This window comes from Cervus canadensis, chromosome 7, assembly GCF_019320065.1.
Source record: "Cervus canadensis isolate Bull #8, Minnesota chromosome 7, ASM1932006v1, whole genome shotgun sequence".
Lineage (NCBI taxonomy): Eukaryota > Metazoa > Chordata > Mammalia > Artiodactyla > Cervidae > Cervus > Cervus canadensis.
Genome location: NC_057392.1, coordinates 69,949,320 through 69,974,687, shown reverse-complemented (window position 1 = coordinate 69,974,687; position 25,368 = coordinate 69,949,320). Strand labels below are relative to the sequence as shown.

Genomic DNA, 25,368 nt, shown 5'->3' with positions numbered 1-25,368 from the left:
CAGATAAGAATAGCTTCCTTGAATTATCTACCTCAGACAGTTATTGTGACGATGGCATAAGAGTACATAAACTGAAGTGGGCTATGCAAAGATGAAGTGTTATTTTTAAATGATTTTTCATAAGAAACAATGGTGACGTTATCTTTTATTAGTAGAAAAGATGTGATTGATATCTTTTGGAAGGTGGTTATCAATATGAACATCGTGGAGGATCTATCTCCACCTACATTTCTGGCAGCAGTCGTATGTTACTTTAGACTCAACAGCACCTAGTGTGGAGGCATTAGTAGGTGCTCATGAAGTAATGGGACATTGTCTCGCTGTTGTTTTCCAGGCTGTTAATCAAGCTGGAGCAGGACCGTACAGTGAGCTCGTCCTTTGCCAGACACCAGCATCTGCCCCTGACCCTGTCTCTACTGTGTGTGTCCTGGAGGAGGAGACCCTCAACGCCTATCCCGATTCGCCTTCTGTGTGCCTTGTACTGAACTGGGAAGAGCCGTGCAATAATGGATCTGAAATCCTTGCTTACAACATTGATCTTGGAGACACTAGCATCACCGTGGGTAATACCACCACCCACGTTATGAAAGACCTCCTTCCAGAAACCACCTACCGGTGAGTGCAGGAAAGTTGAAATACAGCTGCATGGACACATACATCAGAGCATGGGGCTACGGAACCTTTAGGTCCTCAAGGCCAAATGGGTGAATTCTAGTCATTTTTAATGCATTTAAGAGTAGTAAATGCAAATACAATTCAAAAACTTGTACTACTTTTTACTTTATAAGTCAATTACAAATTGATATAATTCCTAACCCATGAGGGGACATTTCACCAACCATTTTAAGTCAATTCTTCCTCCACAGTTTTTTGATAAACTGCTTTTCTTGCTGTTTTTCCTCTGTCTCATCACTCTGCGACACCCTCTGCACCTCTGAAGCAGGGCTTTGCCATTCTTCGGATCCCCTCAAAGCAGGCACGCTATTACAGAGCATCTATGATGGATCTTTTGTTCATTATTTCATGAGCAGCCAGAGAAACTGGCTCCACCCAGCAAAACTCAGTTAACACCTGCATTCTTCCTTTCCCCCAGAATTCTTGTTGAGTAGCCAGCACTTCACCTCCCCCTATATACCTTTTTCTCAACATGGCCTCTTGAGATTTCAAGACATTTAGTTCTGTCTCCAAGGGCTTCCCAGGTGGTGCTAGTGGTAAAGAACCTGCCTGCCAATGCCAGTGCAGGAGACACAAGAGACGCGGGTTCAATCCCTGTGTGGGAAAGATCCCATAGAGAAGGAAATGGTAACCCACTCCAGTATTCTTGCCTGGGAAATCCAACAGACAGAGGAGCCTGGTGGGCTACTGTCCATGGGGTCACACAGAGTCATTCACTACTGAAGCGACTTAGCACACACGCACCAAGGGGCCATAGCTGGGAGACAGAAAGTTCAGGATTAGCATTAGAGGAGTGCAGGAACCATTTGATTATTCCAGTGCCTTTTCAGGGTGTCCCCCTTTGTCACGTTCAATGGCTTATTAAGGAGGTGAAGTGGAGCCTGATTCAGAAACAGATCCTTAGCTATGTCTTCAGGCAAATTACTTAAGCTTTTGGTGTTTCAGCATCATCCACAGCATGAGGAGAATAAGATTACTTAGGTCAAAAACATGTTGTAAGGAGTAAGCAGATGAATATTGAATGCTCATGTAGAGTCCAGCAGTACATAGCAGGTGCACGTAAACATGCACTGTCATTTTTATTGTTATCAAGATCTTCACCCAAAAAAACTGGTTCTTCTTGAGGTGGGACAGGGGAATACAAGCAGGTAATTTTACTGCTAAAAAAAAGGTTTACCACTTATTTTTTTTCTGCAGTGTTTTCTAATGTTGTAGTCTGATAGACTACATCCACAGAAGCTGAAGAAAAAAAATCAGTTTATCAGCTGTAAGATACCAAAGTTCCAACCTGCCTAAGCATCTTATCTCTACTTTCCCTCTCTTACCAAGTCTTTTGTGAATAATTCATATAAGTGTATTCATTTTGCTTTTCCAAGTGATGACAGTTTGTTTGCTCTTTCCTTCTTTTAAGAGATCTCTCTTGGGCACAGTACTGTGCACTGTGGGTCTATGAAATAGGGATGAACACCATCCTTGCCCTCAGAGCACTCAAGGAATTGGGACACTTAAACAGCAACCTAAGATAGAAGGTGCTTATGACCTCACAGGCTGAAAATGACACTGTACAGAGTCTTTTTGGCATTTCAGAAAGGTCAAGACCCAGGGTTCAGAATGGTCAGGATGGTTTAAAGTGGGAATCAAGTTAGAAATAACTGGAATAAAAGAGGTATGACTTACATAGCTTAAGAGACAGTCCCCAAGGGCATTTTTCATTTTTAGCATCTTAGCCAGTCTCAGAAAACCACCCTCCACCTTTATATGCTAACCAAATACTGACTGTTGTGTCCAAAGCACTCTAATTGGGTGCTGAGGAAATCCAGAGGTGATTAAACCCAGACCTTGACCTCAGGGACATTCCCCAGTGATGATGCTCTACGGAGACCTGACCATGAGGTATATCTCTGGGGAAAAATGAGCATGTGAATGCCATCCCCTAACTGTTTCTCAGTGACCACATGTCCAGAATATCGCCTGACTTGGACCCTCAGGCCAGAAAACCTATGAAGAAGCCACTGGCTCAGGGCTCAGTGAAAGATCTCATGTCTGCTGTGAGACCCACAATCCATGTCTATGCCAGAATGGACTCAGATCCTCGGGTCAGTCCTCTGAACATTCAGGTCAGCAATCATAAAGGGCTTTTAGGACAAGGTTCCAGCCCAAGAATTTTGCCTCTTCCTGCCATTTATGTATACCTTAAAGGTAGTGTAAATGATTATAAAATTTTCTGGGTTTTAGAAAGTTGATATTGGAGGAATGAATGCTGGTATTCATTAGTCAACATGTAGTCACATGACTTCAAGAAAGAAATCTAGAAATCAAAAGTTCAAATGAAGATAACTGATGTAGGGGATCTTTGTTCATTAATGAAATGCCAATTACAGTGGAAATTATCAAGAATATATTCCACATAAGTGGTTGGTTAAAGACATGTTAAAAAGTCCCTAATTCTTTTCAGTGTTAATATACAAGGCTAGTAGTATACTGAGCTGAATGTGGAAAGTCACACAGGGAGAATGTCACCTCTTAACCTTGCAGGGCAGCTTGGAAGACACCATTTCAGACAGATGGCATGAAAAATGTACAGCTTTAGAAAAGACAAATCTTTGGCCTTAAGTCATATTGTGTGTTCTTGACCAAAAAAAAAAAAAAAAAAGATGTAGTCAAAATATTTACTGGCCAATCAATAAATAAATTGGATGTTTCACATTTAAGATATTAAAATTAACATTCACATTTAAGATAACCGTTTGTCCAACTTAAGGAATTTAGTTTCTATAATACTTCATTGGATTCTCTATAGTAGAACTCCAATCAGCCCATAGTCTTGTTCTTTTATGGTTCAAAAACACAGGATCGTAGTAATTGTGGTGAGATACAAAATGAGTATTTCAGGGAACTGAGAGTATAATTTTAGTCCAATCAACTTTTACCTCACCTTTTTTTGTCCCACAAATTGGTCAAAATATAAGTGAACAGATCATGATGTTCTAGATAAAAATGTGGAATGAAACAGGCTCTGGGGCTTGGGTAAAAAAAGGCTTGTTCCTTTTAATTTTTTTCTTTAACCTTTAGCAGTTACACATTGTTCTCACATGGAGTTTATTCTTTCTGTCTCGCTGGGACAGAAATGTTCACCTCTCCAGCCAACCTACGGACACTAAAATGGATCCATCCTTTACCGGTGCTTGTCAGACTGTGCACTGGCTTGCTAACATCCTGTATACAATTTGGTTGGGATTACAATGAGATTTTTAAAAGGCACTACCTTTAAATTTAGACTTGAGTTTGTGTTTTGATTCGAGGAGGAAAAAATCGTTAGGAAAAAAAAAGAAAAAAAAAATAGAGATGTAGCTTTCTTTTACATGCTCCCGCTACTATAGGCTTTGTGAGCTGAGACGAGATCACCTGGTGTCACCCTTTCCCAGTGCCCTGGCGTGAATATCTCCAGCGATGAAGTTTTCAGCTTCAGCTTCTCCTCACCAAGCAGTTCAACTCTTTCTGTAGAGTTTCCCATATACTTTGTTAAAACCTGAGCTGAAATCTACTAAAATCAACTCAGTTGATCCTGGGCTTTGTTCTAGAGCAGTGATACTCAAAAGTATGGTTCCTGGACCAGCAGCATCAGTATTAAGTGCAATTTAACAGGCCCTAGCGGAAACCCCTGGAATCAGAAATCTCAGAATAGGGCCCAGCACTCTGTGCCTTAATTAGCCCCATAGGAGATTTTGTTGCCTGTTAAAAGTTTGAGAGGGCTCAGTGGCTCAGCCATAAAGAATCTACCTGAAATTCAGGAGACGTGGGTTCCATCCCTGGGTCGGGAAGATCCCCTGGAAAAAGTTATGGCAACCCACTCCAGTATTCTTGCCTGGAGAATCCCATGGACAGAGGTGCCTGGCAGGCTCTAGTCCATGGGATCACAAAGAGTCGGACATGACTGAAGTGACTTAGCACGCACACACACAAAAGTTTGAGAACTTTGCCCTAGAGCAGTGATTCGAAGATTCACATGGAGAGGTTTTGCAAAATGCAGGGGTTTCTATAACCCATTCCAACCTCTTCTTTGGGTGATTTCTGTTTCTTAATGGCCTCTTTAATGAGCAGTGCACTCACCTCCAGGAATAGTGTGGCTGGCTCAGAGCAGAACAAGATTGTCACCTTCTTTGTTCTCCATAGTGAGCAGTTGGTAAGGTAGCCTAGGATCACTTTTTTTGGCAACCTTGTTATGTGTCTGACTCATGTTGAACTGGCAAACGGCTAAAACTTAAGGTAGATTTGTTTGCTCTGCTCTTTTGGCTAGGTAAAAATAGGGGTGAAAATAACATTTTATGAATCCTTATATGTCAAGCACTACATTAGCCTGTCAAGAAGTGAATCCTGAGTCATTTCATTCTAACAAGATGAAGTGGACTTTATAAGGAGACAAGTTCTGAGTGGTTCAAAAGCAGTGCCCTGGAGTCAGACAGCCTTGGCATCAATCCTGAGTCTCACTTGTTGCCTCTGTGACCTCTGGCACAGAGGTCTTTGTATCTCTTTAAGCTCTTTGTATCTCAGTTTTCTGATCTAGAAAATGGGGATGATTACTTTAACTATCTGATAGTGTTATTTTTTAGACTTCAGGTACCTTGTGAAGGACCTGACACATAAGCTCTCAATAAATTTTCTGTTGCTAATGTTTGGAAGGGAAGAAATGAGCTGGCAGGCTTCCCTGGTGGCTCAGAGGTTAAAGCGTCTGCCTGCAATACAGGAGACCTGGGTTCGATCCCTGGGTCAGGAAGATCCCCTGGAGAAGGAAATGGCAACCCACTCCAGTATTCTTGCCTGGAAAATCCCATGGACAGAGGAGCCTGGTGGGCTACAGTCCACGGGGTCACAAAGAGTCGGACACGACTGAGCGACTTCACTTTCACAGGTGGAAATGTGTGGAAATCTGGCATTGTCCTTCAGGCCATGGGAGACATTTAAGGTTTCTTTCCTGCAGAGGCAGGGCATGAAAAAAACAACTCTAAGTGCCTGGTATCCAAGGAGCTATCAGAAGGAGAGAGGTTGAAGGGGAGGGATGACTGAGCCAGCAAAGGTTACCCTTCCCGGGAACCTTCTCCAAATAACTTTACTCTAAACTCATCTTTTCCCTAAAGAGGTTTCCTGTATTTAAGCTACCATTTAATATTTCCTCAGAGGTCTACTCTTTAATATTTTTCTCTTCTTAATTAGATTATTAGATAGTAGACTGGTGGGTTGGGGTGGGGTACAAAGCCTATCTTTTGCTTCTTAGGCCTCTCTTATCCCTAACTCTTCGAGGAAGAGGGGTGCTGTCCTCACTGTCCCCTCCTCCCTACTCTCAACACATCCTGAGAACTAGGATGGCTGACTGAGAAGTCACCTTCTCCAGTTTTCAAAGTCATTCTTCTTTTAACATAATGTAATGACTCATTGAAAAAGACCCTGATGCTGGGAGGGATTGGGGGCAGGAGGAGAAGGGGACGACAGAGGATGAGATGGCTAGATGGCATCACCGACTCGATGGGCATGAGTTTGAGTAAACTCCGGGAGTTGGCGATGGAGAGGGAGGCCTGGCATGCTGTGATTCATGGGGTCGCAAAGAGTCGGACATGACTGAGTGACTGAATTCAACTAAATTGACAGAATGCCACTTGAGAAAGAAAGAGAGTGTGTGTGTATATATAAAATGCATCATGTTACACTGTAATCTTCTGAAGCAGTAATGCGTTTGGAATCTAAAAGTAGCAGACATTTTAATAGTGAAATTCCAGTCAAAATATATAAAGAATGTACTTCTTAATTTGATTTATTGAATCAGTATTATCAGTACATTGATGGATATTGCAGACTCCTGGACACTTGAAGAGATTTTTCACATCAATTCAGATGGCCAAGGAGAAGGCAATGGCAACCCACTCCAGCACTCTTGCCTGGAAAATCCCGTGGACGGAGGAGCCTGGTAGGCTGCAGTCCATGGGGTCGCACAGAGTTGGACACGACTGAAGCGACTTAGCAGCAGCAGCAGATGGCCAAGACAGAGCCTCTCAGAGTTAAATCACTTCCCTGCATTGGAAAGAAAACTTCCATTTCCCTTGTACTTAACTTTGCAGAGCTTAAGATTTCAGAAACTGACATACATTGCATGTTTGGGGGAGAAAAAAAAAAAAAGCTATAGATCCTATCTAAATGTCAAGATTAACATGTTACTTCAGTGAGAAAGAGAGAACATCTCAAGTTTGGGTTTGGGATAGACTAATTAATTTAGTAGAACTTGAAAATCAGTTTTTTCTGAGGTTAATCCTTAGAATTGTTCCTCCAGATAGTATTTGGTTTCATCTGTCCTGGGTGAGTTGTCACTGGAATTAGGAAATTATTTTCACACACTGCATTTTCATCCCCAAACAACAGAAATATTAGCTTCCCTAGTCCTTGTTGAGTTTTCTCAGCCTTCTAGACTCAGAGTTTTTAATATTTTCGCCAATTGCAAGAAGATATGGCTTCATTTAATCAGGTCCTCAGTTGTATTTCAGTTTTGAGTGTTACTTCATCATTAAAACTAATTAACATTAGTTCAGTGCATCAGCCACAGGGGAAAATGTTTTCCATGCATTTTAACTGAAACGCATTTTTACAGAAACACATTTTGTTGCTTGAATAAATTGAAGCAAATATTTTAAAATCTAGGTAGTTCGGTGGTGCTGTGTGTATGTGTATTAGTTGCTCAGTTGTGTCTGACTCTCTGTGACCCCTTGGACTGTAGCCCACCAGGCTTCTTTGTCCATGGGATTTCCTGGCAAGAATACTGCAGTGGGTTGCCATTCCCTTCTCCAGTGGTTCTTCCCAACCCAGGGATCAAACCCAAGTCTCCCGCATCGTAAGCAGCTACTTTACCACCTGAGACACCTCGGGGCACTAGTGGTGAAGAACACACTGCCAACGGGTTTGACCCCTGGGTCAGGAAGATCTCCTGGGGGAGGGCATGGCAACCTACTCCAGTATTCTTGCCTGGAGAATCCCATAGACAGAGGAGCCTACAGTCCATAGGGTCACACAGAGTCTGACACGACTGGAGCAACTTAGCACACACACAGTTCATTCCAAGGCCAAAAGTTGTTTTAATAATGTGGAAGGAAATCTGACTGTTCTAAATGTCTGTTTCATTGGCAAAAGGCAGTTGTTGTTAAATTGAAAGTGTTGTTCGAATTAAAATTATCTTTTGGTTGGAAGAAGCTGTGTTTGGTTCAAGTTATACCAGGAGGGAATGGTGTGTTAATACATGAAGACTTTGAGTCTAGAAAGACCAGCTTCACACACCGATCAGACCTGTATCTGCTGTGAGGATTAGTGCAAATGACTGAACCTAGCTGGTTGCAGTTTCTGCACTTGTGAAATAGACAAAGGGTCAGGGTAGAAATTAGTGATAGTATTGCACATATCAAATCTAGACTTCAGCACCTACTCGCTACTGTATCATTTAAGTTGAGTTATTTAACTGAAGTTTCCTCATCTCTAAAAGCAAGAGAAACAGTCATCTCACCACATCTGTGGTCTGGAAGGCCAACTGAACTGTGCCGTTTTATACATGGGACTTGAGCATCCATGGATTTTAGTATCCCCGGGGGTCCTGAGACCAGTCCTCCTCGGGTACCAAGGGACAACTGACCCCATAGCACAGACCCTTGAACAGAGCAAGTCCACAGTGCTGTTTGTTGCAGAGGTTACTGTTAACATTTCACCCGTCCCCAAGCTGCTACCTCACCTTCTGAGGACGGTTTAAAAAGAAGGCAATCCTTTTAGCTGTGGTTGGGTCCTTGACAATAACTTAGAGAAAGGAAAAACACAGATGGTCTCAGCACATTCCTCAAGTAATAAAGTGCAGTGGTGGTAGTAATGCAACTAAAATGCAGACGTAGCATTCATGGGCCCAGTGCAGTGCATCTCCTGTGGGTGCCCAGCACATTTGCTTCATTGTTGGGGAGGAATACGGTCTGAAAAGAAGTCATGTAATAACTCCATAAATGAGCACTTTAAAGTTTACCAGAGAGCTTTTGGCCACCTGGATTCCTTTTCTGATTGAATGGCAGAGTATAAAAGGTTAAAGAGTAAAGAATGCTTCCCACATTGCTTATCTTAAATAAGTAATCCTCTTTGTAAATGCAGCAAATATATTACCACCCCCATTTTATAGGGAAGGAAACTTTTACTTTAAAGGTGTTAGATAATTTCCCTGAAGTCACCAAAGTGATTAGCAGAGTAGCCAGAGAGGCTTCACTGCTCGAGAGAGTTAAAATGCTACCATAACATTCTTGTTCTTGGGGTGGGTGGGTGGGAATATTTATGGCTAATATTCAATACATTTACCAAATACATCTGAGTTAAAAGTTCTGAGAGCCAGAGAGCTACAGATGTAAGAAGCCTACTACCTACCAAAATACTATGGGGGCCTTGCAAAGAAAGTGAATTTACAAAAGAAATTAAATATTACCTCTACATTTCTTTCTATGTCTTGATACTTGTGTGTTATAAATTATTTTTTAATTCTTACAGATGATTGAAATCTCTCATTTTTTGTCTTGGGCAGAACAGCAATCTTAAGCAACCCATTATCCCTCACTTTCTTTTACTTAATGATGTAGCTAAGGGCTGTTGTGGCTGCATGGAGCAAAGCAGTAGAGCTTTTGAATACAAGGTGAGCTTGGCTCTGGAGGACTATGGGCAAGCAGATGGAAGGAAGCCTCTTGGTCTCTGGGCTCTAGGAATACCTCTGCCCAGAATAAAGGGAAGGAATAGCACGCTGGACAGTAGAAAGACATTCACATAAACCATGCAGGTTGGGAGATTTGTTTACCATTGAAAAAAGACTGAGCCTAAAGGTCTAGCTTAATACCCTTTTCCTCAATAGGGAAAAAAGGAGTGATTTCTACCACCATGAGGACTATCTTTTTAGAAAGACTTTTCCTCTCTCGTTGCAGAAAAATTTCTTTCTTTTCAAATAATAGGGAAAAAACTCTTACATTAATACCATACAGCTATTTTACAAGACTCATGTTGGGAAGCAAAGAAGAGTTTATTGTAGTCTTTCAATACTATGTTGCAATATGCCAGCAAATTTGGAAAACTCAGCAGTGGCCACAGGACTGGAAAAGATCACTTTTCATTCCAATCCCAAAGAAAGTCAATGCCAAAGAATGTTCAAACTACAGCACAATTGCACTCATCTCACATGCTAGCAAAGTAATTCTCAAAATTCTCTAAGCAAGGCTTCAACATTATGTGACCCAAGAACTTCCAGATGTTCAGGCTGGATTTAGAAAAGGCAGAGGAACCAGAGATCAAATTCCCAACATCTGTTGGATCATAGATAAAGCAAGAGAGTTCTAGCAAAACATCTACTTCTGCTTTATTGTCTACACCAAAGCCTTTGTGTGGATCACAACAAACTATGGAAAATTCTTAAAAATTTGGGAATACCAGACCACTTTACGTGCCTCTTGAGAAATCTGTATGTAGGTCAAGAAGCAACAGTTAGAACCAGACATGAAACAACGGACCAGCTCCAAATTGGGAAAGAAGTACATCAAGGCTGTATCTTGTCACCCTGCTTATTTAACTTTTACGCAGAGTACATCTTGCGAAATGCCGGGCTGGATGAAGCACAAGCTAGAATCAAGATTGCAGGGAGAAATATCAATAACCTCAGATATACAGTTGACACCATCCTTATGGCAGAAAATGAAGAGAAACTAAAGAGCCTCTTGATGAAAGTGAAAGAGGAGAGTGAAAAAGTTGGCTTAAAACTGAGCATTCAGGAAACTAAGATCACGGCATCTGGTCCTATCACTTCATGGCAAATAGATGGGGAAACAATGAAAATAGTGATAGACTTTATTTTCTTGGGCTCCAAAATCACTGCAGATGGTGACTGCAGCCATGAAATTAAAAAATGCTTGCTCCTTGGAAGAAAAGTTACGATCAACCAAAGCAGCATATTGATATGGTGTTTCAGTAGTCACGTATAGATTTGAGAGTTGGACTATAAAGAAACCTGAGCACCAAAGAATTGATGCTGTGGTGTTGGAAAAGACTTGAGAGTCCCTTGGACTGCAGGGAGATCGAACCAGTCCATCCTAAAGGAAATCAGTCCTGAATATTCATTGGAAGGACTGATGCTGAAGCTGAAACTCCAAATCTTTGGCCACTTGATGCAAAGAACTGACTCATTGGAAAAGAACTGACTCAGTGTTCCCTGATGCTGGCAGGCAGGAGGTGCTGCTTGAAGACAGGAGGAGAAGAGGATGACAGAGGGTGAGATTGTTGGATGGCATCACTGACTTGATGGATATGAGTTTGAGCAAGCTCCAGGGTTTGGTGATGAACAGGGAACCCTGGCGTACTCTAGTCTATAGGGTCTCAAAGAGTCGGACCCAACTGAGTAATTGAACTGAATGCTCTGTTGAGAGACTCACATTGCATTACCTAAGAGAGACCTGATGAAGCCCTAGTTTAATAGACTCTGAGAAAAGGAGGCTCTTTGTGATAGAATTTTTGCTGTACTTTATCAGAGATAAGTGTTGGCTACATTCCAAACTGAGGCAGATATTCATTCAGTTTTGGGTGATTATGAACAGAGCTGGTGTAAACATTTATGTGCAGGTTCTTATGTGAACATAAATGTTTTAATTTCTCTAGAGTACAGCCCAAGAAGTGTGTTTGCTGGATCACATGATAAATGTATGCTGAAGTTTATAAGAAACTTTCTAAGCAAACTTTTCCAGTGTAACTGTATACCATTTTGCATTCTTAGCAGCAAAATATGGGAATTTCAGATGTTACTTATACTTGCTAGAATGGTATTAAGCATTTTTTAATTTTATTCACTTTATTAGGGAAAGATTGTAGCAGCTCATTGTTTTAATTTGCATTTTCCTAATGGCTAATGGTGTTAAACATCATTTTGTGTGCCTATTTGCCACATGTATGTCCTCTTCAGTGGAGTGTTTGTTCCAGTCTCTTGTCCAATTTTTAGTTTTGTTGCCAAGTTTTGAAAGGCCTTAGATGCATTCTGGATGCATGCTTGTCACATCATATCTAAAAATTATTTAATTCTAGGTAGCAAATATTTCCTCCTGTTTTCTTCTTAAGTGTTTTATATTTTGCATTCTGTTGTTAGATCTATGATCCATTCTGAGTTAACTTTTGAATGAAATTTACATTGAGATTTATTGTTGGTTTTGATATCCAGTTGTTCCAATATCAGTTGTTAAGACAGTTATTTCTTCTTTGAATTAATTTTGCAAATTTGTTGGAAATCAATTGGCCATATTTGTGTGGGTCTGTTTCTGTAGGTCTGTGTCTGTCTGATATCATACTATCTTGATTACTTTATAGTAAACTTTATAGTAAGTCCTAAATCAGGTAGTGATTCTTCCAACTTTATTATTTTTCAGATTTGTGTTAGCAATTTTTTTTAGAATCAACTTATCTATATCAACTAAGGAGAATCCTGCTGGAATTTTATTACAGTTGCATTGTATCTATAGATCAGTTTGGGGAGAATTGACCTTTTTTCTATGTAGAGTTTTCCAATCCATGACCACAGTGTGTCTCTATTTAGGTGGTCTTAAGTAGTCCCAGCTGTGTCTTGACATTTATTTACCATCTCTCTCTTTTCCCCCACCCCACCCCCACCAACTGGATCTTGTGCCTAATGTTAAATAAGAGTGGTGAAAGTAGACATCTTTGCTTTGTTCTGATCTTCCAGTTAGTCTTCGACCATTAAGTGTAATGTTGGCTGTAGGTATTTCTGTAAGTGCCCCTTTCAAATTGAGAAAGTTTCCTTCTATACCTAGTTTGCTGAGAATTTTTATTATGAATATATGTTGGATTTCATTAAACGCTTTTTCTGTATCAGTGGATGTGATCATCCAGTTTTTCTTCTTTAGGCTGTTAATTGATGGAATTGGCTAAGGGCTGGGGAATAAGACAATGTAGAAAAGAAAAACAAAAGAGAGAGGAGTGGAGGGAATTACCTGGATTTCAGGCTATACTGAGTCCAAGCCAGGGGATGATGGAGGGGGGAAAATGGTAAATTCACTGCTGGTTTGGTGATAGCTTAACTTCTTCCCCAAATCTTTCAGCTGCTATTTCCTTTTTCTTCTTCTTAGATGGCTGCTTTATTTATTTTGTCCAGCTTTAATAGCTCCATTCAGTGGGAGAGACAGGGTGGTGTGTGCTTACTCCATCTCACCTGGAACCAATCTATTTTTTTTTTTTCTTCTTAACAATTTACAGACATTATTAAATTGACTTGCTGAATTTATGTAATTTTAAATTTGAAGAATTAAGGTTCATTTGCGGTCGTACAATGGATTTAGGTATTGTAATATGTAATGATATTTTCTATTTAGATATAAGCAGTAATTGCTGTGAGACAGATATACATAAAGCTAAATTATGAGAATATTTTAAACTGATCTGTTTCCTGAGAATTTCTCTTTGACTGTCTTTTTTATCATCATGTGTTTTGAAACAGTTTCAAACTCACATCAAGGTTAAAAGCTGAAAGTTTTAGAACTAGTGATACCACAGTGCTTGTTCAGCTGGATAAAACGCCTGTGTACCTAGCAAGGGCCCTGGGTGCAAGTCTCCACTGGAGGCCTAGTGACGAGGCGTGAGGGGATGGAGGAGGGGCAGGCCCGAGAAGGGTCTTGTGTGGCTGAAGCTGTGGGGGTGCTGAGGTTATTGAGAGGACTGTCCATTTACAGGAGAGGAAGAGTAGAGAGAGTTGGGTGGGGGCTTGCTTGTTTGAGACCTTTACTCTGAGAAGTGGAGGAGGAAGGCCTCTGCAGGCATCTGCAGGCCTCCCCCCCGTGCCGGGAAGAAACAAGCTTCAGTAACTTGTACTTACTGCAGCAAGGGGTGTAGAGAATGAAGAAAGATGGGGCAGTGCCATCAATGTGTTGTCTGATGACCTTGGAGAAATTTTTCAGTTAATCAATAAGCAAGTAGAAGAATAAGAAAAATAGGAATGACGATGGAATAATATATGCATGCATGCTCAGCTCATGTCCAACTGTTTGCAATCCCGTGGACTGTAGCCCACCAGGCTCTTCTGTCCATGGGATTCTCCAGGGAAGAATACTGGTGTGGGTTGCCATGCCCTCCTCCAAGGGATCTTCCCGACCCAGGGATGAAACTGGCATCTCCTGCATCTTCTTGCATTGACAGGCAGATTCTTTGCCACTGAACCACCTGGGAAGACACACTTTGTTTGATTTTCAGTTCCTTGACCATGAGAGCAGTGTTAATGTATCTTTATTACCCATAACACTGCACATAGTAAGATCCAGTTAAGATTTCTACGCTTCTGAATGACACTCTATTACCAACAGTGTCTACACACTTAGTGGGGTTAGAGACTAGCAGAGATTGTTGGGTGAGGCTGGAGACAGAAGGAAAAATGCACTATCGAAGAGCTGTTGTCCTTTTTGTCAGAATCTGAAGAAGACTCTCTTGTTCTCCTCTTTCATTTATAATTTCATTGTTTATAGCTTGCTTACTTCCAAAACTGATGAGGCAGCCAAAGGGTGGCCAGAATAAAATATGAAAGTCTTCTAGTATATGTTCCCTTAAACAAGAGTCCTTTTTTTTTTTTTTTTTTTTAAATAAAAGAACTAAGGAATATCTTGCTAATGTGCTGTTTTGGGCTGTTGGTTTTGGAATGGAGAATATAATGTGTCTTCCGAGCTGCCCGTTTTGTGTTGATTATTTTAGCTGGTTTTCCTTTATTCCATGAAGATACTGCTTTATAGGAGCAAGTAAGAAATATGACATACAAGGTTGATTTCAAATGAGGAATCACTGGTTCTTAAGCCTGTGTTTGTGACTTTTTTTTTTTTTCCTTTTTTCAGGATCAGAATTCAGGCCATAAATGAAATTGGAGCTGGACCATTTAGTCAGTTCATTAAAGCAAAAACTCGGCCGTTACCACCCTTGCCTCCTAGGCTCGAATGTGCTGCTGCGGGGCCTCAGAGCCTGAAGCTGAAATGGGGAGACAGTAACGCCAAGACGCACGCTGCTGACGACATGGTCTACACGCTGCAGCTGGAGGACAGAAACAAGAGGTGAGGGGCCTAGGGGTTCATTTGAAAACTCCATGACTTTGGCTTGTGGGATGAAGTCTTCCCAGTTCTTTTGGCCTCTGAAACACTCCTCATCCTTGTTGAAAGACTTCCTGGTATTTGGGTCCTGCACTTTATATTCAAAGTTGTATCCTCCATTTGGAATTTTCTAAATTAAGAATCTAATGATCCTGATTTCCCTATAGAGGATAAAAACATTTTTTTTTTTCCTTTCATAAAGCCAGAAAAAATGGAGAGAAATTATCTAAAAAGAAAATGGTCAAATTCAAGTCCCTGCTGTGTAATAGTGTTAGATTAGTCACGAGTGCAGAGGGAAATAAGAGTCAGGAAGGGATGTTATCCTCTTTTAAATATTCAGTAACCATCAGGACACAAACATGTTTACCAGTCTGAAATAGCTGTGGTGATGTACAGATGGGGACTGTGCTCTGTAACTATGGGCAGTGCAACATAATATCAAATTAACTAGAGCAAATAGGAGATTCTTTATAAGATTCCATACTCAGGAAACACTCTTGGTGACAGAAATCAAATCCAGCCTTTCACATAGTATTTATTTAACCTAACTTCATTTCCTCTGAGAATGGCCGATCAGAAGATGGGCAGCTGACCTGTATTTAGGAGTAATTCAGTTGTGGAGCAAAAGTTAATGGCAGAAAGTTGTTACCAAAAGTTCAAACAAGAGTCTCAGCTTGAAGGAGGAGGGAAATTACCATAAAACCAAGACAGCCTTTTGGGGTAGACGTGCTGCCCCTTCCTGCACACACCTGCCAAAGCAAAAACCAGGGTATGTGGAAGTGTTTCTGTCATTTCCTCTTAATGCATCATGGTACCCTGCTCTTGCATGTGGGGACCTGGTTCTTTTTAAGACCGCTTCCAACCTCCGTCTCTGCTCTGTACTTGAGTCCTTTGATTCAAGTCAGCTCAGTGGAGTCCTGCTGTGTGGAAAGTACTGTGGCAAGGTGGGCCTTCAGTGGAGACCGAGAACAAAAGGAAGGCCCTGCCCCACCTCTGCGAGCATGATATCAACCCACAAGTCATCACCAGAGAACACTGGTAGAATTGGAGCAAAGTGGTCTGGGAGTTTGAAGGGGGCAGACGTAGGGAATAAAGTGCAGAGACTCTCTGGTTGCAAAGAATAGGAACAGCTTTTTGAAACAGGTCACGTTTGAACTTGACATTGAAAGACCTAGAAAACACAATAGTTTGACTTAGAACAAAAAGTGATCATCCTTTAGGAAATGAGTCCTAGTATAGAAAGAACAAAAAAAGTAAGGCTACTTCTGGGGAGATTGATTAGAGATCAAATTCATATTCATTTGCAGATAAGATCATTCATCTTACCATGCCATGTGCTTTTGGATGCATTTTTCACGAGTTCATTATTTTATTGGCAGGAGACTCCTCAACCTTACTGGCAAGAACAGGAACTATGGCTAACAGAAATCATGATAAATACATTAAGCTTAGCATTTGGGGAGATTTGTAAATGAGTCTTTTTTCCTGGGCTTTTGGCTTGCACTGGTGGTCCTGAGAACCTTCCTTAGAGAATACCTTCTAGTTGTACTATTTAGATAAGAGGCAAATTTCCGAATGATTGTTGAAGCTGGTGGCAGAATTGGGATCTGAGCCAGCACCTCCTGACCTCCCAGTGCAGCTGCCTCTACTGTTACCTCCAAGAACACGGGGAGATTGACAGCTCTGCACTGTCCCCAATGTGCCGCAGCCCTGTCCTAGGCAAGGCAGCGGCCTGAGGTCCCTCGTACAGAGAACTGTACAGAGGCTTAGAACAGAGGCTCTGTGAGCACTGGTCCAAATAAGAATGCTGTTGTGAGACATGTAAATATGTCAGACCGGAAAGAGTGCAAACCCTCATAATCAATCCATGCTCTTCCCTCATAAAAAATAAAAGGAAAAAAAGCTGGCTTGTTAATCAAATAAATGACTTGCCTAAATTTAAATGGCATTTAAGAAAACTCACCATTAGGAATAGTATTTTTCTTAGTTTTATGAGCTAGAGTCCAGATTTATCTTTTCCTAAATTAGATTTGTCAGTGTTCTCAGAAGTTATCAAAGTGATGGGGATAGAGAACGTAATAAATTCTCATTCTATTTGTGGAATTATTTTCCTGGGACTTAAAAGGGTGAAACATGGCCTAATTTGAGTTTGAAGATGACCTTCCTTAGTGTCTTGAAACTGAACTGTTGTCGTGAATGGTCCCATGATTCCAAGCCTTTGACTTCGGCTCTTGACTACTGAAGATCAGGGAGAAACACTTGGCATTAGATAGACCATAATACTTGTACTTAGGTCTTTGTCAATTCTGCTCCCCTTGAAGTTCTTTAAAACTTGGATATGGCCTGTCCAGTGAAAGGAACAGCATTTTCTTCCAAAATGACAGCTGTCTTTTTAATTGAAATTGTGGTTGCTAGAGTGGTTTCTAGTTGTGGCTTTTGGGAGAAGTGTTCACATTCTTTAGCACGTGTACTGATTTCATTAACCACCAATTAGTTTCTGTTACAGATGTTTCAAAAATATCATATATCCTTCTGTGGCCAAGGTGAGAACCAGAGTTTATGGTGTTTGTGCACTCACTTAGCTGTCAGCTCTCAAAATATCTCTTTTCCCATGTTTTCCTGGCTCACCAGTCACTGTGGGCATTTGGAAGGAGTGCCGCAGTGTCTGAGTTTTACCACTGTCCTTGGCAGCCAGTGCAAGTAATCTGAGTCTTTAAACATGAAGCAGCAGCAGAACAATGCAAATGAATAACTCCGTGCTTGGTAATTGTCAGATTTGAGAGTTGAGTTGATTTCACCTGCTAAACTATTGCTCCCGAGTTTTCCATATCCATAAAATAAAGGAGTTGAACTAGAAGCTGAACTCTAGTCCAGAAAAACTCCCACTTTTTTCACCTTAAAGCCATGAATCTCTGTAGATGCTTTGTGAGCTAAATCCTATTCAAAAATGTCTTTTGTAAATGATTAGAGAATGTTCTCTTTTTTTCTTTATGTTTTAGCTTCTACTTTTGATAAATAAGAGAAAGATACTAACATTCCTTAAGAGTGACCACTTAATGGTCAAAACCCCTAAGGTTTTGCATCTATGATGTGCTGGTTTATTATGTTTAATTTATAGAGCTCACAATCAAAAAAATCTAACATGGCCCAGAGATTTCTAAGTATACTGTTTGGCCAAAACTATATTTTCAAACTCTCAAAAAGGCAATACTATTTATTGAGCACTTACAAAGTGCCAGGCATTTATCAGCATTATTTAGTTCTTGAATAGATAACAGTCTGGTGGGGCATAGGTAGAAGAGACAGCAGATCATAGTGTGAAAGGCTGAAAGCTTGACATAAGCACCAGGTGTTGAGGGAAGGTAGAAGAATTGCACATGCTTTAGGCCGAAAATTGAACAGAGAGGGCTCATTCGGAAGATAACAGATTGGATGAGTCTTAAAAGAGTATCAATCCACATAACCTCACGCTAGAGAGCCTCAGGATGGAGACCAGCGATAAGGACTCAGGATTGGGTGGAAACCAAAGCTATAATCTTCAGGAAACAATGTCCTGGCTCTTCATGTAAATGGCCTTCTATTCTGGTACTTTTACACATGGATTTTTTTTTTTTTTTTTTTAAACTTTGGGCAGCTTCATGTAAATGAGGGCTTCCTTGGTGGCTCAGCTGGTAAAGAATCCACCTGCAATGCAGGAGACCTGGGTTCGATCTCTGATTTGGGAAGATCCCCTGGAGAAGGTGGAATGGCTATGCACTCCAGTATTCTGGCCTGGAGAATTCCATGGACTGTATGCATATCCATGGGGTCACAAAGAGACACAACTGAGCGACTTTCACTACTACTCCATGTAAATAAAAGGAACCAGTAGGGCACCTTGCCCAAATTCTTGCTTCAAGGGAAGTCCACCTAGAATTGATGCAGCTCACTGGGACTTGCTTTGTGGAAAGTCTTTCCCCTTGAACAAGATATTCGTTTCCCACATAGTCAAGATTTTGACCCACGTGGTTCCCAGTTCAGGATCACAGATTATATATTTATGCAGCAGCCTCAAAGCAGGACTAAATTTATCCCTAGCGCTTAGATTATGATCACTCAGTCATCAATTTTTTTTTTAATTACTACAATGTACCAGGTCTTGTGAGGTACATAGCCTGCCTATAAGGAGCTTATTTTGCTGAGGAAATAAATTAATGTGAAAAAACGAACAGATAGTACAAGAGATTTTATTTAATTTCAACAGAAAAACAAAAATTATGTCAGTTTGGCTATAGAGTGATTAATTCTGTTATTCTTAACAGATCTAGCATAGACTCAAATGTCTTTGTTTCCTTTATATGCAAGAAAAATATATACCCAAAAGTAAACATTTTCATAATGCTGCATTAACCTAATACAGGGATTAGAATAACAAGATCAGCTCATGCATTTTAAGATTATAATGTTGTAATGATGATTTTGAAGATGCATCTGTCTGTGTTACTGAAACAAAATGTTGATGCTGCCCTAACAGAATTTGAGTTGATGCTGACTCTCATCCTGACCCTGTGGTACCCTGTTCCTGATAATTGTACACAGCACCAAGGCAAGAGGAACTTAAGTTCCAGGAATGCATTTATGGTTAATCTGTTGTTCAGGTTACTCAGACAGCCAGTGTATTTTAAAGCAAGGCTCCAGCCAAGTGGGGACTGGGGAGAGGGCTCTAATAGAATTGGATAATTGCCACTTGTTCTCCATTTAAATCAGCCCTTGTGCCCATGACACTTCTCCCTTTAGCCAGCAAAATTGGGGGGTGGGGTTGTAATGTGTGCAATATAATTGCCAGTTCACTGTTAGAGAGGAACAAAAAGTAACCTGCATAAAGAAACCATAAAAAAATACACACTAGGTAACAAATAAAAGTGGCCAGGGTATATGAGCACTCCGGGAGTGAATGCATGCCAATTATAGAACAAACTCCTGCTTGTATTTCTCAGGGAATATTATTGAATTAAATGAAATAGATGTTAACTAACTCGGCCTGCAAAAGACCCTCGGTGTTCATTTCCTTTTGCTTTTCTGGACCAGTCTCCAATTCACATGACCATCCTTGCTGGGTAAATGGCATTTTTATAACGTTCAATCACCAGAAGGCAGTTGTAGTTATGGACAGGGATATCAATTCTCTGTTGTAATCCCGCATCCGTTACTGAATTTCTAAATGACTGGAGGCATGTCCCTTAACTTCTTTTTGCCTTAGTTTCTCCATTTACAAAATGAAGCTGGTGATACCTGTCTTCAGTCCCTGACTGATGGAGGGGAAAAAAAGAATTTTTTATTTCTTTAAAAGGGAACATGAAAATTCATCATGCAAAATGAAAAGTATTACTAGTTTATTTTGTTTCAGGCTGAAATGTTCTAAGTACAGCCTGAGGTGAGGGGTAATAAATGAACTATTTGAGATCTTACTTGCACCTTACTTGCATCTTACTTACTTGCACAAGTAGAATTCAGAATACAGTTTTTTCTTGTATTTAAGAATCGAATTTCTATTTAAAAAATAAGTAGCAGAATGGAAGTAGATAGCATTTTTCATTCCATTTTTCCTAAATGAGATAAGATTGAGGCAAGGTCACTAAAATAAAAGTAGGCTAATAAAAATCTGGCAGACTGAGAAGAACATGCTTGAAGATGAGGTTCCCTGCGCTTATTAGAAAGCAAAGTGAAAGAAAAGAGTTTCAGGGTTCTCAGGCGGTCCTTAGAGATTCTAGTCATCCTTGCTTTGAATATAAGTAAATTTCTCTTTTGATATATATCAAGTGCAGTGTGGACAAAAAAAGATGAAAATAGGAATCTTATTCTATGTACAGAATTTCATCAGTAGCTATAGTGACATTTTATTTCTTAGAAAAGAAGCATAACCAAAATGTATTGCAGTGTGGTAACTCATAAGCCAAAGAGACTGGGAGCTGTCCGTGTGGAGCTGGGAACATGGGGGTTAGGAAATTAACTCCTTTCCTCTTTGGTCTTTTGGAAATCCCTCTTGGCACTTGAGTGTTCAGTCTCCAAACTGGTACTCTCAGCAACGTAAGAACCAGTTTAGGAAAAGAACCTTCCTTGCCTCAGGTGTCCCTGCATGATGCCATCTGCTGCCATCTGCTTCTGCATAGAAATGGCGGGACTCTGTGTTCCTGGTGGGGTGAGGACACATACTATTCATTCCTGTTTTGAACATCCTCCATCCCGAAGATAACTTCAGTAACATAGGGAATGCACGCACACACACACACACAATCCAGAGAAATTAAGAAAAAATGAAGGCAATGACATGGCATTGCTAAGGAATATAGCTGCATTGAGCTTACTAGCACCTGTTAATTTGTGATGTTTCGAAATTGCCATTTGCAGTCATTTGTGGACCACAGGCCATTTTAGGTCAGCAGGTTAGATCATTTTGAGGAGTTCATATTAATGGACTGCTGTTAGCCTTCAGTGTGCAGATAGCAACAGGAAAGTAAACACAGAAACCTCAGGATTATCTATTTTCTATATGAACTTGTTATTTGCCTTCCAGAGAATTCTTGGATTTTTTTAAACAAAACTGTTTTAAGGAAACAGATTTTAAAATTAAATTATTTGTGTATCATTTTCCTCTGAAATGATTTAAAATAAGCACTTAAAAATGTAATATGTCTGAATTTTTTCTGTCAGTTGCACTTTGGTGCAAAAAAGTCATCTTTTGCAATATTAAAACCTAAAATACTGAGGTTGAAAGAATTTCTTGAAAATGTCAAAAATTTGTTGTTTTGCCTTCGTAATATATATTTAATAACAAATCATATAATTTTCTTGGTCCTTTCATTTGGATCTTAGTAAATTCCTGCCAGGTGAATAAGACAGTTGTTATCCCAAGTGTCTCAAAGCAGACTGGAGAGTTTTGACTTGTTCATCATGACGGTAATAGGCTCTGCATTGTGGCCAAGGTCTTTGTATCTCTTCGTATCTAGCATGGAGTACTCGGTCAGGCAAGCAGAGTAGAGGCGTGTTAGTTTTGTATTTGTAAACATGTAAAATGTTTTTTTCAATCAGTGGTAAATTGCCAGCATTGAAACCCACGTGTGTGTGTTGTCATCAGAGTGTTTAGTTTCAAGAAGACATTATAGTCAAAGCTGAAGCCAGTTGGGGGCAGGGCCATAAAGAGTTTATTTAAACCCTAAACTTCCAGTGACCCACCGAACCTTTTGCCATGGTTGTTTCCCCCTCCAAGTATTTGTTTTAGTACCTGAGAGCATTTCTTTGTTTTTCCTTTCCCTAAGTAAAAATGCCCAAATTTCCATTAATGGCAGCATTTCTGTAGCATCTGCTGCTCCATTTTCAACTGTTTTCATCAACATTTCTCACCCAGGACAGGGTGGATGGTATTTACATGCAGTTTTCCCGTCAGCTCCAGGAAGCCAAAGGGATGTGGGTGAGGGGGGTGCCCTCCAGACTTCTCCAGTGTTGAGAAAGGAGGTAAATCATTCATGAATCTTGCTGCTTTGTTATTAATAGTGTTATAAACAATAACCACTAATATTTATCAAGCACTCACAGGTGCTAGGCAATTTGTAATGAGTCCTCTCTGCATTTTCCCATTTAATTCTCATAACAACCCTCTGAGGGGGTCAGCACTACTGTTGTGCCCATTTTACACAGGAGAAAACAGTTTACTTGGCTTACATTAGTGAAGATCACCAGGCTGTTGAACTCAAACTCGTCTGTCTACAAAGATTGTTATTACCCATCGTGCATTCAGCCCCTGCACCAGTGGGGGAGCACCACAGTGGAGCTCAAGGTGTTTCCATACCTTTCCTCTTACTTGGCCTTCACAGGAACCCTAGGTCATGGGACTGATGCTTCCGAAAGGACATGGCCATGGGCATCAGGGGTTGAGGGTGGAGCAGAAGACCTCTCAGAGGCACTGCCAGTGTAAGCCCAGGGCTCCAGGAAGACCTTTAAGGAGCTGTGATATCACCAGAGGTCCCTGTGGCCTGAACTGGTACTAAAATTACTCAGTGACTTTACTGAGCATGAACTACATTCTAGAAGCCGTGCCACCTGTTATGTGTTTATGTGTGTGTGTGTGTGTATATCTCATTGTGTTTCGATAGCACAGAGGCATTCATGTGATATGAGAAGCAGTGCAAATTTCATGCACACTCCCTGGTTACCAGATTAGATTAACTTTATTGGGGCGGGGGCGGGGGGAGTGTTATATGTCTAGCACAAGCCGTAACAGATGCATCCGAGCGTCACAAGTTCAGAGGGACCTCTTCCTGCTGGGACATGAACTGGTGGTAGCCCCAGCAACCTGTAGAATAGCCTGTGTGGTGGGAGTTGAGGGCTGCAGTGGTCCTCAGGGTACCTTGCCCTCATTGGGAGGGTTGGTGGCCCTCGTGGTACACGGTCTGGAGCCACTGGGCTCCTTGTGTTTAATTCTTACTGTGTTTTGGGCTCAGTGCTAAGCTTTTTACCCACATTTCCACAGTTGACTCTCAAAACAACCTATTAGGTGGATACTGTCCCTGTTTTGCAGATGGAGAAATGATTAACAGGGGCAAATGGTTTGGCAGTAAGAGGCAGGGCTGAGACTCGTGGCTAGTCTTCCTGGGTCCAAGTCCCCTGCCCAACCCCTTGAGACCAACAGTGGGGGAGCGGAGGCGGGGAGAAGTGAAGGGTGGCCAGTCTTCACCGGGCGATACAAACCAAGGTATGCCCCAGGGGAACGCGGACTCCCCAGATAGTGCATCCCTTGTCAGGGGATTGAGGTCTCAGTTTCAGCATCTCCTGCTGGTGAGATGGGCACTCCAGCTGCTGTAGGTCCTCCTCCTTCCCCGATGATTTCTTCTCATGGCAGAGATCTTCTTTTCCAGGGCTTGGGGTGGTGCATTGTGACATGATATGGATCAGGTCCTTCTAGATGACAGGAGGGCCTCTGGCTGTGGCTCAAGTTCCAGGGCTGGTGGCGCATGCACACATGTGGGATCCCAACACTGACCCTGAACACTCTAAACATAAGGCGGGGAGGTGCCATCGGGACAACTGGATGGCCGCTGGCCTCTTCTTCATGGCAGAGCCTCACTCTGAGTCCTTGGTTGTTGTAAAATGTGGAGTCTTCAGTCACTGTGTCTTGGGATGTGTAGCATGTTTAATTCTATCACCAAAGGCCTCTGGTTTACTTATTAATGGATTTTAAAAATAAGTTGGTCTTGGTAAAACAAATATTTGAGGAATATTTTTAATCTCTCCCTGAGTGGTTCTAGCCACAGGGTGTTAACCTAGGGGGGCTCCCAGAGAGGCCACCATGCAACTGGCTGTAAATCACTGGCTCTGAAGAAGGTTCTTTCTTCTCCTGCCTCTTGGAGTGATAGAAAATACAGAATTGGGGTGAAAGAGGGATTGTTTTGTGTGCGTGTTGGCTTGTGCGCTTTTGTTTGGTTGGTCATTATTGTTTGAAAGAGAAGTCACCGTCAGCACATACAGCAAGTTTAGGGTCAACAGATATTTACTTAAGGCCTGCTCTGTAGGGACTGGGGCTGTAACGTGAGCTTTCATACTGAGTCCCGCCATCTTGTGAGGAAGGTGCCCTGCCCACACTTCACTAACCGGCCTAGTGGGTGAGGGTAAACGACCGCTGTGTGCAGGGCAGCCTCTCCCCACGCAGCTGACCCTCCACCCAGGAGGAAAGAAAGCAACCTCAGGGTTGCTGTCTTCTCAGCATTACAAAATGACTGTGCCCCACACTGCGTGGTTGTTACCTGTCCAGATCATTCTGGGCACGCTCCTTGTAGTAACACATTTCAGCCTCACAACAGCTCCATGAGGTAGGTCCTGTCATTAGCTTCATTGCACTGTCCCTCAATGCAAACAAGCTCCCTAATGGCAAAATTGTAAAGTTTTCCATTTCCATCACCTGTTCCGCATGCTTTTTCTAAACTGGAATGCAATTTTAAAAGATTAATAAAATGCTGTGGTACACCAGCAAAACAAGAGAAAGGAACAAAATAGCTATTCTAAAACTGGCAGATTTTGATGAATTTGAAGATTGAAATATTTGAAAATATACCATTTGCTCAGTTTAGATTATACTACAAATTTAGAGTACTGACTCTGCTTCAGTAAATTTCTTTATGAATGTGAGTGCTGTTGCCTATGTAGATTTATTGAACTTATTTCAAAAGAAAATACCCTCCTCAGAGCCAGGAACAGGCAGGGAAGCAGTACTGCTGCTGGTCATCCTCTCCAAACTTCTTTAAAAACCAGGCTGTATTGCAAGGTTGTAGTGAAGATGCAACACTTCTACCTCTTAAATTGTGACTGCCATTTTGTGGTATAATTAAGGGCAATTACTCTAGTTAGAGATTCTAGCCTGAGTGAGGCTGAGTTAATAAATAGCTGTTTGCCTCTAGCATTAGCAAGGGGTATCTTCATTAAGGATGTGATGTTGTTAGGTACGCTAAGTAGGTTACCATGGTATTTGTGGGTTTCAGCCTGGACTCTGGCTCTTCCTGAAATT

General features: G+C 41.2%; 1 protein-coding gene across 3 annotated transcripts in view; it reads left to right on the top strand.

Annotated features, from left to right (window-relative positions):
* FNDC3B (fibronectin type III domain containing 3B) overlaps nt 1–25,368 on the top strand; it is a 352,029-nt gene that overhangs the window by 305,291 nt on the left and 21,370 nt on the right. For all 3 annotated transcript variants that reach the window (XM_043473729.1, XM_043473727.1, XM_043473728.1), the window contains exons 22-23: nt 335–615; nt 14,586–14,798. In XM_043473729.1, coding sequence (XP_043329664.1) covers nt 335–615; nt 14,586–14,798 — 494 coding nt within the window. The remainder of the gene's footprint in view (nt 1–334; nt 616–14,585; nt 14,799–25,368) is intronic.